We start from the raw sequence: 16,015 nt of genomic DNA on the forward strand, positions 1-16,015 counted from the left end.
AAGTGCAAATAAATCTGGTTGGGCCAGGCAAAATTACAGAAGACGCTAGATTGTCAACAGCCTTTTGCTGAACTCGCTCTACTCCCTTTTCCCATCATATATCAGATAGGAAAGAAAATATACGAAAATTGGAAATAAAGTGTCTAACATGTGTTTAAAATAAAGTGTTTATCAGTAAGGGTTAGGGGTTGGAGTAGGGAGGGCTTTATTGTCCCAGTAAGGCGGAATCCATTTAATAATTTTATTAAATATAATAATTTACACCCTGTTATTATTTCATACCGTTTAATACAACAACACTGAGGTGCAAATAGTATCTCCCACTATTTATAATAAGTATAAGTAGCATCTACTAACACTTACTGCAAAGAAAACACTGCTATTTTCACTTAGTGTAAATAGAATCTATTGCTACTTGCACCTAGTGTAAATGGAATCTATTGCTATTTTTAAACTTAGTGTAAAAAGCAGCTATCACTATTTGTACTTAGTGTAAATAGCATCTATCACTAAGAAATTACAGATTTTGTCAAGAACTGCCAGACAATTAGGTAACACCAAAGGCTCGCTGATCAACTCAATGAAAAACAACTCAAAGGTGGTCTTTTTGCATTGCCTGCAGAATACCATAACAATCATAAGAATGCACACTTTTTTTGTGACTAGTCTGAGCAGAGTTCATTGCTTACATTACTGAACATTGGTGTCACTTTAGAGCAGGCGTTCTCAAACTTTTTGGGGCCCATTGGGTAGAACATTTTTAGTTTAATGTTTCACCGGATATGCACGTAATGTCTTACGTAAGGAGATGTGCTTGAGTGCTGTCAGTCATGCATATGAATGTAAAAATAATGCAGTCTGAAACTCATCACACGTGATCAGGGTCGCTAGACCACGGTCAGGCCTTCAGGGGCTGGACTCTCTGTGAGTCAGTGACTCTTTCCTTCCTCAATACCACACTCTTCCAAAAAAAGTTAAATGTTTAATGGGTTATTTCAATTTGTTTCTAGTGATAAAGTATGTTTGTGAGCTGTTTAATTCATAACATTTAATTCAAATTAAAAATGAATTAAAACAAAATCATAAATTAAAACTAAATCCATAAGATGATCCTCTAATGTTAACCCCTAAAGGGTTCTATATGTGAAGTGCCAGACAGAACCCTTTAAAGTTATATGTAGAACCCGGTCGTAGGTGTTTGAGTCGCTCAGTTCATTATTACTGTTATGAATTAGCATAATTAAAGGGGTTTGGCACTCTGTGCCCTTCACAGAAAGAGGAGATGAAAAAAATGAAACCACACAACACAGAATTTATGACCCTATTATTGTAAAAATGTACAAAATTGTAAATTATTGTAAAATGCTTTAAACTTTCATAAATTCCATTTAAGAGTGGCCTGCTGATGGTACATGTGAAGCACATTCCATTCCTCTGATGTCATGTCTGAGAATTGCAGCTCTCACATTACACTGTCAAAGGCATGTTGTGTTTTCAAACACACTCTATAACCTCAAAAGAATTTCTGTTTGGTGAACAAGTTCTTTGGAGTCTCAAATTCGGTGTAATCAGGGAGAAACTCTCCTTGTGTGCTGTTACGGTGACTCTAGTTCACCTCACTGGAATGAGTCATTTGAAACGTCATGCGCGCTGGAGTCTGTGTGAAAGAATGTGTGCTGAAGTGCTGAGTGTTCAGCTGATGACATATCTGCTCCACAGCAGGGAGGCCTGGGAAAGGATCAGAAGAACAAATAGTCATGATGTCTTTGTCTCTACTATTGGAAATATTGACATTCCCCGTGCTTGACCTTCCATCACAACTGAATCAGGAGTCACGGCTGACGCAGGTCAGGATCAGTCTGCTCATGCAACATGTTGAAGTTGAATATCCAGGTGTTTGAGAGCACTGACTGGTTTAGAGCCCTACGAGTTCCACAATGTGAAAAAACGTGTCTCTGTGTGAATGAGTGATGCAGTTTCCCATTTGTTTGTGTCAAAAAAATCACCAAAAATAGGAGATTTTAAAAGAAATTTGATGGCATTTTAAAAAGTTAATTTGATTGCTAATGTTGTATGCCTGTGATTTCTATCGTTTTTAATAACAGATTTGTATCATAAATCCAGAAAAATGAAACCACACAACAACTCAAAAAAAAAAAAAAAAAAAAAATCAAATCAAAGGGCCCTATTATTGTAAAAATTTACAAAATTGTAAATTATTGTAAAATGCTTTAAACTTTAATAAATTCCATTGATTAGACATTCTTTTTGATTAATACAATGTTATTAAACCATTAAAAATAAACAGAATCCAAAAAAAAAAAAAAAAAAAAAAAAAAAAAAAAAACATTTAAACAGAAAATACAGAATTTGGGAAAAAAATAAAACAGATTTCTTAGGGCCCATTGTTATTACATTGTTTTAGTTACATAATTTCAATTCATTAGACATTTCTGACAAGCAATTTCTGAGAAACGCTGTTGAAAGTGGATTGGACCGAGCACCAAAACACACTTATAACTAATCAGCAGTAAGGGGCGTATACGCTCATTAGGGGGGAGGTGCCTGTGTTGCAGTGGGCGTTTCTCAAACGGAAGGCTGCATCTACCGAGACTGTGGGTGCTTCTCAGTTCTTATTTGTGCATCCTCGTTTCCTTTCCTCGCTTCCTTTCCTCACCTCTCAGCTCCACCCCCTGTAGGATGCAAGGGAAGGCTGCAAGGAAAGAAAATGAGGACGGAGGAATCGAATGCAAGCTTTTTTATTTTTTTATTTTTACATTGTTTTATACAGCTCAGTACGGACTCGTTTTCAGTCAGTATTTTTGTGAATTGGAATGTGTGCAAAGGATTGTGGGTGATTTAAGTGTGTTTGTGTGTGATCCTTTTGAGTAGGGGCGTGTTTGTGTTGGTGATTTCAAATTTAAACAGAACAAACATAATCCAGAAAAAAAATTAAACTGATTTTTGGAAAAAATTGATAGGGCCCTACTGGTGCATTGAAGTCCAGCTAATGGCTGTCTGAAATGCACATTATACGTTTGCAACATTTTCTGATTTACACGGTAAAGCAATGTTATAGTTCTATGATTCATCAGCATAAAGCTATAATACTAATGAATACCACACTCTCATTCCAGCAGGAATAACTGTGTGTAACTGAAGTTCACTCAGTTGTTCAGGCAGAGCTTAAAACACTGTTTTAAACACTTAAAAAAGTCCAAAACCTCTGATGGCCTCTTGTTTATTGCTGTTACTGAAGAGGGAGGTTTCAATGAAGAAGTTGAAATATTGTTTTAAAGTCATTTGAAATCTTCCATTTAGCTTAATTACCCTACAGCTGGTTTCAGTTTTATCCACGGCAGAACTTTCTCACCGCTAATTTGAACTGGTTCCACTGCTATTGAGTGTTAGAGCAAAAACACCCTCCAATTCAGAAACCAGTGCTGCATCAGCTTGTCCTGGCTGACCCCACAAGAGCAGAAACACAGAAGAGCCACAATAGAGACGAAAACAAGATCTTTGTCTCATTTGCACTCTTAGCGGCTTCTAGGCAATTGCTAACCCAGCATTGTAGAGGCTTTGAGACTAACAAGATGCATATGCAGATGTGAGTCTCTCTGAGGTTGGCGCGCTCTCGTGAGACACATTTTATTGTGCTGTTTCCCACCAGCAGAGGCTCATGGGAATCTTAATAACATGGGCTTCCCAAAACTCCACTTTGAATCACCCTGGCTAATGTACACACTATGAACCTATGATTCATTTGCAGAAAACACAAAGCAGAGAATATGATTTTCAAGTCAAAACAAAAGGTCATGTACAACCAGTCATTGTCCTGACAAAATGTGGCTCATTTCTGAGTGAAACAGAATGTTAACAGATGGTGCCACCTGTGGTAGTTTGTGCCCTATGCAGAATGCATACTCTGCGTATAGGGAGTAGCGGTATTGGTCATTTGCCAGAATTGACAAGTTAAAGCTAACTGGATGGGTAAGACGGTTAAAGGGATAGTTCACCAAAAAATGAAAATTACCCAGTGATTTACTCACCATCAAGCCATCCTAGGTGTATATGACATTCTTCTTTCAAACGAATACAATCAGAGTTATATCAAAAAAAAAAAAAAAAAATCCTGGCTCTTCCAAGCTTTATAATGGCAGTGATTGGCCGGTTTCTGTTTTGAAGTCCATAAAAGTGCATCCATCCATGATAAAAGTAATCCACACTACTCTGGGGGGTTAACCCTCTGGGGTCTGAGGTGTTTTCTGGGCCCTGGAGGTGTTCTGACATGCGCTGACATTTGTGCTTATTTCTGTTACTTGTTACATTTTCATGGCTAAAGTCTAATTACACTGTATTTAGCACATAATATGTCAGCAGCATGTATTGTCACCGAACACTGAATTGTCACTGAAATAAGGTCATGAAACCCATACTGATTATTTCTTCAAAAGACTTTTGAAAATTGTATCACGTAGCCTAGAATATTTGCTCCAAAACTATGTGAAAATCATCCTGCCTACTCATTCAGATAAAACAATATATTGATTTAAAATTTGTAGGACATGTTTTATGTAAGAAAGCTTTATGCAAGGAGGCGTGAATCATCACGCATATTGATGTGTTTCACACCTGAGAAAGACAAAAACCCTCCCATGATGGCCCCATCAGGAGCTATGAGACCCTATCATTATGAGGAACCTTGTACAAAGAATGAGTAGAGATTTAAAAAAGAATGGCTTTTTGATTGTTTGGATTTATTTACAACACAACATACTCCAAAGATACACAACAAATGACAAAAAAAGCACATTATTGAATAGACTGATCTAAAGAAAGAGCCTTGAACAGTCACACACCTTTGTGCTATTCCTGAAACATAGTACATACCTGTCATTTCCAAGGTGTTTGCACTTTACCATGTTCATGTACAGAGACTCAAGTGAATGTTGAAGTCAGCAGGACTCATCAGTGGCATCTGGTCCCTGTAAAAAACAACAACAACAACAACAACAACAACAACAAAACAGCTGTGAACATGCTGATATCAAGAGAAACTATAGGGCTGCACGTTTTTGGGAATGCATTTTAGTTTTTTTTTTGCAATTTAAAATTTACAAAATACACACACACACACGCACACACACATATATATATATAATGAACACCAGGTTCTCTTACGAGAGTTCTCTCGTACTGCATTTTATCAAAACGCTACGGGAAAAGTCTCTTTTCACGAAACACTGAAGCAAAAAATTATCCTTTAATTTTCATAGCTGACTGCTGCTGCCGCAACGCGTTTTACATATATGGCGAGACGGCTTGCTCGCTCATTGGCTGCTCTGCGGCAACTGCATAAGCCTATCGAGCGAGGCCTGAGATGACGTCAGGCCAATGAGGGCGCTTCGCGCCCTCCTCGCCACTTCCCGCCGAAACGGGCGTGGCTTACCTCTATAAAAGGAGCTCGAGAAGGCTGATTCACTTGATTTTAATCTCTTCAGCGAAGCGCACAGTACCCGCTTGCCTGCAACCGAACACCGTTTCTACGGTTCCCGTGCGTCACTGGCGAAAGGAGAATGGAGTGTTTTCAGCCCCGCTGAAACTGGGTGATATCCACTCTTCTCACATTCAAAGCCTATATCCCCCTGTGGCTCAGTGGAGGAATTATAGGTTTTCCGCATGGGAGACCGGAGTTCTAATCCCGGTCTAGCGGCATATATTTTTATGCCGCCAATGCTTCGCTCTGTCAGTCCCCTGAAGGTGACTTCGGAGATGCATTTTGCAGCCAGCGAGCGCGTAGTACCCGCTTGCCTGCAACCGAACGCCGTTTCTACGGTTCCCGTGCGTCACTGGCGAAAGGAGAATGGAGTGTTTCAGCCCCGCTGAAACCGGGCGATATCCACTCTTCTCACATTCTGCCATATTTCAGGCGTCTGAAAATGTTAGTATTGCATGTCGTGCTTACTCGCATGCCTTCAAGCAAACGCCAGTGTGGATAATACTCGCGCTGACTGTTTTCATGTATCTTCACTGTGGTCCAGTGGTAGATTATTAGACTCTCGCGCGGGGGATCCGAGTTCGAATCCTGGGTGTGCCGGCAGAAAATATTATGCCGCCGAATGCAAATCACTCTGTTTGTTCCCCGAGAGGCAACTGCAGACGTGTTTGTTTTCGCAGCCCACGAGCACGTGGTACATGCCTGCAAGCAAACGCCAGTGTGGATAATACTCGCGCTGACTTTGTCTATGTATCTTCACTGTGGTCCAGTGGTAGATTATTAGGCTCTCGCGCGGGGGATCCGAGTTCGAATTCTGGGTCTGCCGGCAGAAAATATTTATGCCGCCAAATGCAAATCACTCTGTTTGTTCCCCGAGAGGCAACTGCAGACGTGTTTGTTTTTGCAGCCCACGAGCGAAGTCTCGGCCACGGCCGATGATGCTATATGTGTACAGAAGATGCCCACTGCTTGTGCCCATCCCTACACATTAGCACAGCCCTTCACACAGGGCCCGCGCTCATATATTCGACTCGGGTCGATCACGCACACAACATAGTGAACGTGCCCACTGCCTAGTGCCCACAAACACTATGTTCTGCATGCCTTGTGGTTTCTGTAAAGACGAAACCTGTGTGCATTCACACTGGACAGTGCACTCATTGCAGTAATTGTGCCCGCTCTCCCGCGCCCACACTTACTAACGGCCATTATATGTCCTACGGGACTCGCCCAGCCCACCCTTGCTCGGTTAAACACCGCAGCGGGGTCGAGCGCAGGCATTCTGCCCGGCCACGGCCAGTGGGTGCTATAAATGTAGTGTCGATGCCCACTCCTCAGTGCCCATCACTACACACAAGCACAGCCCTACACTTAGGGCTCGCGCACATAAAATCGACTCAGGTCGATTGCGCTTCCAACATAGTGAAAGTGCCCACTTCCCAGTGCCCACGAACACTATGTCTAACAGATCACAGGCTCTCTGTAAAAACGAGACCTGTGAGCGCGCGCTCTGCTCAGGCAGACAGCGCGCCCAAAGCAGTAAATGTGCCCGCTCCCAGCCCACATCTACTCGCTCACATGAGTCCTATGAGACTTTCTCAGTCCTCCCTCACTCAGCTAAGCACTGTAGTAAGGTCGAGGACGAGCGTTCCGCCCGCTGTATTAAGCGCGCGCCCCGCCTCAAATGCCACAGGCATAACGCCTATGTTTTTATCCCCCGAAGCGCCTCTGTCGCACGGCGAACAGAGCGCGCTCCGTATCCAGCCCCTAGCCAGCCATGCAGAAGCATGGGCAGCGCTTCCAGGGGTTTCGGACTGGGTGCTAGGCATTATAAAGAGAGGCTTCTCGCTACAGTTTTGTCGACGCCCTCCCCGCTTCATAGCGCGCGTCGAAACTACGGTTTCGTTGGAAGTAGCACACCTACTTCGAGCCGAAATATCAAAACTGATAAGCAAAGGGGCGATAGAGCGCGTTCCCCCAGCTCTAAGCGAAGGGGGGCTATACAGCAGATACTTTCTAGTCCCCAAAAAGGACGGCGGTATCAGACCCATACTGGATCTAAGACGGCTGAACAGAGTATTAGTGAAACGCAGTTTCAAAATGCTCACAAACAGCAAAATTCTCGCGCATGTTCGCCGAGAAGACTGGTTCATGTCGATAGATCTGAAGGACGCGTATTTTCAAATACAGATAGCGTCACGTCACAGGCGATACTTGAGATTCGCCTTCGAGGGTCAGACATACCAGTATACAGTCCTGCCATACGGCTTGTCCCTGGCACCTCGTACATTTACGAAATGCATGGACGCAGCGCTCGCTCCTCTCAGACTCAGAGGCATGCGAGTGCTGAACTATTTGGACGACTGGCTGATCCTAGCTCAATCACGATCACAGCTCGTGGAGCACAGAACCATTTTACTCGATCACCTCGAGAATCTTGGTATCACGGTCAACTGGACAAAGAGTTCATTGAACCCCAGTCAAACGATTTTGTTTCTGGGCGTCGTTCTGGACTCACAGTCTATGACAGCGCGGCTGTCACCACAGCGCGTGTTGCTCATTCAGCGCGCGGCGAGATCTTTCCGCCGCGGCGCTTTCACCCCGCTCAGGAAGTTTCAAAGGATGCTGGGTCTCATGGCCTCAGCATCGTCAGTTCTCCGGCTGGGCTTGCTCCGCATGCGCCCGCTGCAGTTCTGGTTGAAAGCGCGGGTGACCGGTCGATTACGCCTCAAGGTCGATCAGAGCTGTGTTTCAGCCCTGGCGCCTTGGATGGCGGACGACTGGTACCGATCAGGTGTAAGCCTGGGGACTTCCTCGAGAGTGAGGATGGTGTCGACAGATGCATCCACCTCGGGATGGGGAGCGCTGCTCGAAGGCAGACCGTTCTTCGGCCTGTGGTCGGAACGAGAAAAGCTCCAACACATAAACTGCCTAGAAATGCTGGCAGTGCACAACGCGATGACGCGTTTTTGTCCCCACATCAAGGACGAGCACGTCATAGTCCGTTCGGACAACATGGCTGTGGTGTCCTACATAAATCGCCAGGGCGGTCTGAAATCCATATCCCTGTACAGGCTGGCGAAACGCCTCCTATTATGGGCTCAGCACAACTTACGCTCGCTGAGAGCAGTGCATGTACCTGGGCTTCAGAATGTGGGCCCAGACAGACTGTCCAGGAACAATGTTCCCCCGGGCGAATGGTCTCTACACCCACAAACAGTACGGCTGTTGTGGGAGAGATTCGGCAGAGCGGAGGTGGACCTATTCGCGTCCCACGAAAACGCGCACTGCCCCGCGTTCTTTTCAAAGACCGACAGCGCGCTGTCCCGAAGGTGGCCGCGCTGCCCGTTATACACTTTTCCCCCCGTCTCCCTCCTGCCACAGGTGTTGGAACGGGTCAGGAAAACAAAATGCCCAGTGCTGCTTGTAGCTCCGTTCTGGGAGAACCAGACATGGTTCCCAGTTCTGATGCAGTTGGCAGATATCGCTCCATGGCCACTGCCGTTGAGGAGAGATCTCCTCTCGCAGGCCGGGGGCTCGATTTGGCACCCACACCCGGAACTGTGGTCCCTTCATGTGTGGGCGCTCAACGGATACCCGTTGGTCTCGCAGAGGGAGTCGTGAATACCATCACTCAGGCTAGAGCGCCGTCGACTCGGCGGTTTTATGCTTCGAAGTGGTCGGTTTTCTCCGGCTGGTGTACAGCTCGGAGCCTTTCACCCCTCGAATGTGAGGTAACGGAGGTTCTCTCCTTCCTACAAGAGCTGTTGGATAAGGGCAGATCCCCTTCCACGCTCAAAGTGTATGTGGCGGCTATTTCAGCGTTCTCCGGTTCAACACTGGGTCAGTCACTGGGAAGGAATGATTTAGTCATCCGCTTCCTCAGGGGAGCTAGGAGACTGAATCCACCCAGACCTCCTTCAGTCCCTATGTGGGACCTTTCTACGGTCCTGGCGGCCATGAAAGGTGCCCCTTTCGAGCCTATCCAGTCTATTAGCCTCAAACATTTGTCTTTCAAAACAGTGTTTTTGATGGCTCTCGCTTCAGTGAAAGCGCATAGGCGATCTGCACGCGCTCTCTGTGAGCCCGGCGTGCTTGGAGTTTGGTCCTAATGACTCTAAAGTCATACTCAAACCTAAGCACGGCTATGTGCCGAAATCCCTCAACACGCCTTTTCGGGCTCAGGTTATTTCCCTGGCTGCCCTGCCGGCATCGAGTGAGGAAGGGGACTCGAGTTCTCTTTGCCCTGTTAGGGCTTTAAGAGCTTATATGTCCCGCTCTGCTGTCTTCAGACAGACAGAGCAGCTCTTTGTCTCGTTCAGCGGACGTTCCAAAGGAATGGCTGTTTCGAAACAAAGTCTATCCAGATGGATAGTTGACGCCATAGCGCTGGCTTATACTGCCAAGGGCATTCCATGCCCGTTGGGAGTTAGAGCGCACTCTACGAGAAGCGTTGCTTCTTCGTGGGCTTGGTCCAGCGGGATTTCCCTACAGGATATATGTACGGCGGCAGGTTGGGCCTCTCCGTCTACATTTATCAGGTTTTATAACCTAGAGGTTCCCGCCTTACAGGCTAAGCTTTTGTCGGTGTAATCTGTTCAGCCGTCTAGTCAGACCGCTGAAACCCATGCGCAATGCGCTACCGACTATCTTGGGCAGAACTGTGTAAGACCCACATTTCCCACATTAGTTCAGGTTCCCTACCCTGTCTATGTGATGGTATACTTGCGTCTGTGGACATGTCTATTCTACGACGCTACAGTATAGGGAATTAAGGCTCCCACCCTTATTCCCTGACTCTGTGTGAGTCAATCTGGTGATTATGCACTGTATGCCTGAAATAGCTTCCGGTGATCAGTGTTTTTATCCCAGCACGCACGGCGTTTTGCAAGGGGTTCCCGTAGCGTTTTGATAAAAAGCAGTACGAGAGAACTCTCGTAAGAGAACGTACTCGGTTACTAACGTAACCTCGGTTCTCTCTAGAAGAGGGAACGAGTACTGCGTTCTCTGCCGTGCGTACGGTTCACTCTGGTTCGCTTCGGCGATCAAAATCAAGTGAATCAGCCTTCTCGAGCTCCTTTTATAGAGGTAAGCCACGCCCGTTTCGGCGGGAAGTGGCGAGGAGGGCGCGAAGCGCCCTCATTGGCCTGACGTCATCTCAGGCCTCGCTCGATAGGCTTATGCAGTTGCCGCAGAGCAGCCAATGAGCGAGCAAGCCGTCTCGCCATAGCTGACTGCTGCTGCCGCAACGCGTTTTACATATATGAAAATTAAAGGATAATTTTTTGCTTCAGTGTTTCGTGAAAAGAGACTTTTCCCGTAGCGTTTTGATAAAACGCAGTACTCGTTCCCTCTTCTAGAGAGAACCGAGGTTACGTTAGTAACCGAGTACGTTTGTTGTGCCTTGTAGGCATATAGGCTATGTGTAGTGCTGCATAAAATAATAATAACAACAACAGCCTATAGCAGGAGGCCTATAAATCATTAAAAAGGAACACTTCAGTAACATGACACTAGATAAAAATATATGGATTATCATATGTTACTTCAAATGTTTCCATTCGTTATGACGTTATGAAATGAGATAGTAAAAAACATGAAGCCTAATGTTTGGGGCGTTTTGCTTTTCAAACGCACAACTGCATGGCGAGTGACTCAAACTCACATTTACATTTACTGAAGCGATCAAGCCACTGAATGTTTCTGTGTGTGCACTGCACGATTTTTGTGTGCGAGTAACTGTTTGTATGTGTGAGTGTGTGCTTCAATGAAGGCAGTGCATTCATTTAGAACTGTAACTTTAACTACCTGTGCATTCAACTTTTTTAATGCACACCTTCCAGCAAAACATATTTTGGCCTTTTCTGTGATTGGCCAGTTTATTGTACCCTAAAACAGGCAATTAATCTCCATAATCACATAATCACGATTATTACTTAGACAATTAAAGGTTGGGTAGGCAATTTCGGAGAGGCTAGCAATAGCAAGCTAGCTTTGTAAGCATGAGATCCCACCCTCCCTTTAGAGTGCTCTCCAAAGCCATTTCTCCTCCAAAACCCTTAAGAAAATAAACAATGGTTTTACTACAAATAAAACAAACAAACAAAACCTGGTTATTGTAGCTTTATTAACCATGGTTTTGCTTCACTAACCATAGTTGGCATTTGTAGTACAACTGTGGTTATACAAATGATAATCAGTCCACCAAAAAAACATGGTTACTACACTTTTACTATAATAAAACCATGGTTAATTTTCGTAAGGTAAGACATGAATGTACACAGCAGAAGTTGGATAGCAGATGAGCGAAGCCAAACAGCTTTGACCTTTGTTTATATTGTAGCAACAACATAAAACTTATAATTGGAACTGTTAATAGAAAATGCAACTACAAATAATAAGACATACTTACAGTTTGTGATCCACAAACAACAGTGTGGATCACTTTGTTTGTCCTGACAAAGTGGGAACTGCTCCATTTCAGGAGAAGCTTTTGTGCGTAGCCTGCATTGTACTCTCTTCAGGAAACTGTTCTCCGATAAAAGCACACAGATAAGCATTTGGATTGTAATGTTCAGGAACAGTGTTTAAAATTTGTGTCTACCACACTGTTCATCAGCCTAGGAAGGTCGAACAAATGGGTTTTGGAAACGGGGTGGGGAAAAACAGCATCTCTTTGACATAGCAACAACACTGTCTTCTCTAATGCAGCTCAACCAGGCCTCATCCCCCTTTTTTTTGCGTATGCTGTGGGCGGGGATTATTTAACATTGTAACTTCACAAAGCCAGAAAAAAATGCATTGTAGTCCAAAAAAGTCATTCGTTGTAGTTCTTGGAAAGTGAATTCTGTTAAATAAAATATCTCCCTTTGGAGTGGACTTTGAGCTTTGTAACCTTGCAGATCTTTTTTATGCTCAAATAGAAACATTACACTAACTACAGTTGAAAAAGTGAAAAAGCATAATAACACTGTAACGAGGTTAGCTGTTGTGGGAAGAAGGAGGCTGGAACCGACAAACATTCACAAACTTTAATTATAGAATAAACAAACACAAAACGAAAGTAAAGGCAGCAGCCCCTCACGGACGACTGCCTCACACACATAAATAAAACATAACGTAAAAGTCAAGGCCTGGTCCTCTCTCGTCTTCACTGTCGTCGTTTGTCCTTTTATGCTTCCAAAGCTCCTCCGTGATAGATACGAGGCTGGTGAAGCGCACAGGTGGCGCTCATCATCAATCACGCCACTGGTCTCGCGCCATTCTCTCACGGCTCTCTGCCCCCGCTCTGCTTGCCCAGGGGGCCAGACACGGCGGCTGTGGCACCCGGAGGTAAGGACAAACGAGGCAAGAGAAAAGGAGAGGGAAGCATGTGGAGCGACAGAGACAAGAGAGGGTAGAGCGGAAAGGAAAAGAAAAAAATCTTGATCCAGTTCTCTCCACGGTGGCCCTGGATTGGTGGACGGCTCGACACTCCTCCGCCGCCTGGTGGACGGTGACGGCTCCTCCGAGTTCGGGCAGCCGGCAGGAGTCCCCCGTTCCCTGCTCCTCTCTATCATGGTGGACGGCAGTAGGCTCCGGCCCACGGTGAACGGCGGCGGCTCCTGCGCTCCCTCGCGGACGGCAGCCGCCACTTCAGAACTCAGGTGGCCGGCAGTGAGTTAGTCCCTCCCCCCGGCAACTAACTCCAGCGCACCGCCTCGATCGTCCATGGCAGCAGGCTCTGCTCAGACGTGCTCGATGGCACCGTGGATTCCCCACAGCGGTGAGGGTTCTTTGACTGCGTGTTCCTCCTTCCTCCGGGTTGCGGGTTTCTCATACCCCTTTAAAATTTAGACCACTTCTATTATTGATTGCTATCAGGATGTGAAGAGAGTTTCAACCATTATAAAAATAAAAAAAATTGAAAAAAATTGCCTACCCTACCGAAAATCGTCAGGCAAATTTCATAATCGTGACAGCCCTACATTAATCTTCAAATCACAAATTAATTTATTTTTATTATTCTCATCACTTTTGTCCATCCATTAAAAACAGTCCACAAAACCAAAACTTTCATGCAAATACATAAAGACATCATTAAAGTAATATGAATTAAGCAGTTTTATCCAAGTTTTTTGAAGAGACAAAATCCCACGAAATTCAGTTATTACATTTTGATCAGATGGTTATGTGGAGAAACATTTTATTTTTTATCTATTTATTTATATAAATATATATATTTATTTATTTATTAATTAAAAAGTAAGCAGAGTCAACTTTTACTTGTTGACAATTTGTCTATCTGCTGTAAACTGCTTCTAAATGGTCCGATTACAGTTTCTGTTGGACATGTAATGCATATCTATCCTTCACAACTATTTTCCTTCTGTAGTTTAGCAGTCAGTTGTATGTGCCATTTTTCAGACAGACAGCATGGCATTATGGCATTGCTAATGTGTCTTAATATTTTCCTTCCAGATCGGACCAGCTGCAGTCTTGATGAGAGGAACAGGATGATTTGCTTGGTAGGTGCTCTTGTTTTCATTCTATCCATTACATGAGTGTACAGATTGACCACTTCTTCAAATGGTGTTACGAATTGGATCACTGTAGAAAAACAGGAAGTCACAGAAGCAGCTGTTTGTTTTGACATGTTCACTCAGACTCATGATTAGTCTCTTCTCTTTCGATTTGGGGCTTCCAGATCTTTGGTCTCAAACTTATGTGGGTTTGGAGGTGTGGGTTAAGTGTAGTAGTTGTTTTCACATGACAAATAAATTGTATAAGTTTTCATAGTGTGGCCCAGTTTTGAGCCATGAGTACAATATTACATTTTATATTACAATTTTACATCAAAACTAGTGATGCCTGATTCACAAATTAATCAGAGTTTGAGTCAGTTCTTATCAATGAATCAGTCAAACAGGTAAGCAAAACGATTCTTTCTGAATATTATGGACAGTTCACAAATCGTTCTGAGTGATTCTCACTTAATGCAACAGTAAGGAGTGCTGGATAAAACTGAAACCAACCCGGCTAATTCATAACATCTTAGCAATGAAGAAGGTCTTTCCAAAAGTGTGATAGTACAAGAAAGCACTTTTGAAACGTATCACAGTAGTACCTACCAAGAAGTAATGAAATAGTGTTCTTACATGTATATTGATAATAACATACATACTACTTGGAAAATATACTTGAACGTTATTTAATAAAATAAACTTTAAGTATAGGCCAACTTCTATTTTGTAAGTGCTAATTTGCAGTGCTAATTTGGGATGTCCACAGTTGGATGGAACCCAAATGATTTTCAAAACTTGAGACGTAAAAGCACAATGTATATTGACATTTGCAGGTGTCTGTGTCCCTGTATATCACAGTAGAGGAACCTGTTGCACACATGGATTGTGTAATGAGACAGTCCGTTCCATCAGAAGCTGTCAGAACTTGCTGCGAATCTATAAGCTTGAAGGCTGATGTGATATAACATCATGAGGATGAGTGATTGTTTCGTTAGACTGTCATGAGTTGCATTCTGCTCCATGTTCACATCTGCATCTGAGTACAGTGTCTCTTTTGATAACTCTGTCAAGTCTAAAGTTCACAGACAGACACTTTCTCGCATTTCAGATCACTTCCTTCAATCTACTGCAGATTCACTGCAAAATAATGAGATTCCTGGATGAACTCTGGCTGGTGTTATGAAGAGACAAGCAAGGTCTGTTTGCAGGAACTGGCTGGCTAACAACAGTTTATAAGCTGGAGTTCCCCTTGTGTGCGTGTGTGTTTGTTCAGCACGTTCTCATTATCCGGCTGTTTTACTTATGCTTGGGAAGTGCATGTCAACAGGAGTCTGCCTGAGGGAGACAGGGAGGGTCTGTGTGTGTGTGCACATATCCACCAGGCCCCGTCTGTCAGGTCATTGGGTTTTCTTGGAGACTCCAGGGGTGTGTGAAGGTCGGCAGGGAGGGAGGAGGTGTGTGTCGGGTGGCGTGCCGAGTGTTGACAGTGTGTGTGTGTGTGTGAGTGGTGCCAGGACAGGAAGTGGAACAGCATGGAGATGCTTCTCCTGCACAAAGCCTGTGTAGCATCAGTGACTCTCCTTTATTAACAGACGCGAATGTTTTTCTCCGTCTGTGTGTGTTTGTGTACAGAATGAGACACTGTAGCTGATACAGTGTCATACAATCTGCACACAATGAGCTGTTGTTTGTTAGGTTTGTAAAAGTGTCATGTGTGTGATTTATTCTTTCTGCATATTGAAGCTCACTGTAATCTGGTTCACAGATAAATAGTTAAAGGATATTTACTGTCGTTCATGGCACACTGGCGCTGTTCAGTGTGTCATGAATGGATTGTGTGGCTGTGTGACATTTTAACTGCTCTAAGCATCAGAATCCTTGCTGGGTTTGATTCTAGTGGTTGATTTTTGGCAGTTTTTAATGACCAGCATTGGCTGTTAAATTTTTCTTTCCAGTAGGTTTTTCCAGTTTATCTGGCCAATAAGAGCTCTAAGAACCAACTAAGAACTCAAAA

General features: G+C 44.1%; 1 protein-coding gene across 5 annotated transcripts in view; it reads left to right on the forward strand.

The window, feature by feature from the left end:
- The window catches only part of LOC307172116 (uncharacterized protein), a 150,669-nt gene that overhangs the window by 82,892 nt on the left and 51,762 nt on the right, over positions 1-16,015 (forward strand). For 4 of the 5 annotated variants that reach the window (XR_013823657.1, XR_013823659.1, XM_079894181.1 and 1 more), the window contains one exon: positions 13,958-14,004. Coding sequence is in view for 2 of the 5 variants with exons in the window: in XM_079894181.1 (XP_079750307.1) it covers positions 13,993-14,004 (12 nt within the window). In the remaining 3 variants the exon portion in view is untranslated. Of the gene's footprint in view, positions 1-13,957; positions 14,005-15,109; positions 15,198-16,015 lie in introns of those variants that run through there. The other variant, XR_013823658.1, reaches the window with a different exon arrangement.

Source organism: Squalius cephalus (assembly GCF_949319135.1).
Source record: "Squalius cephalus genome assembly, chromosome: 15".
In the NCBI taxonomy this organism is placed as follows: domain Eukaryota; kingdom Metazoa; phylum Chordata; class Actinopteri; order Cypriniformes; family Leuciscidae; genus Squalius; species Squalius cephalus.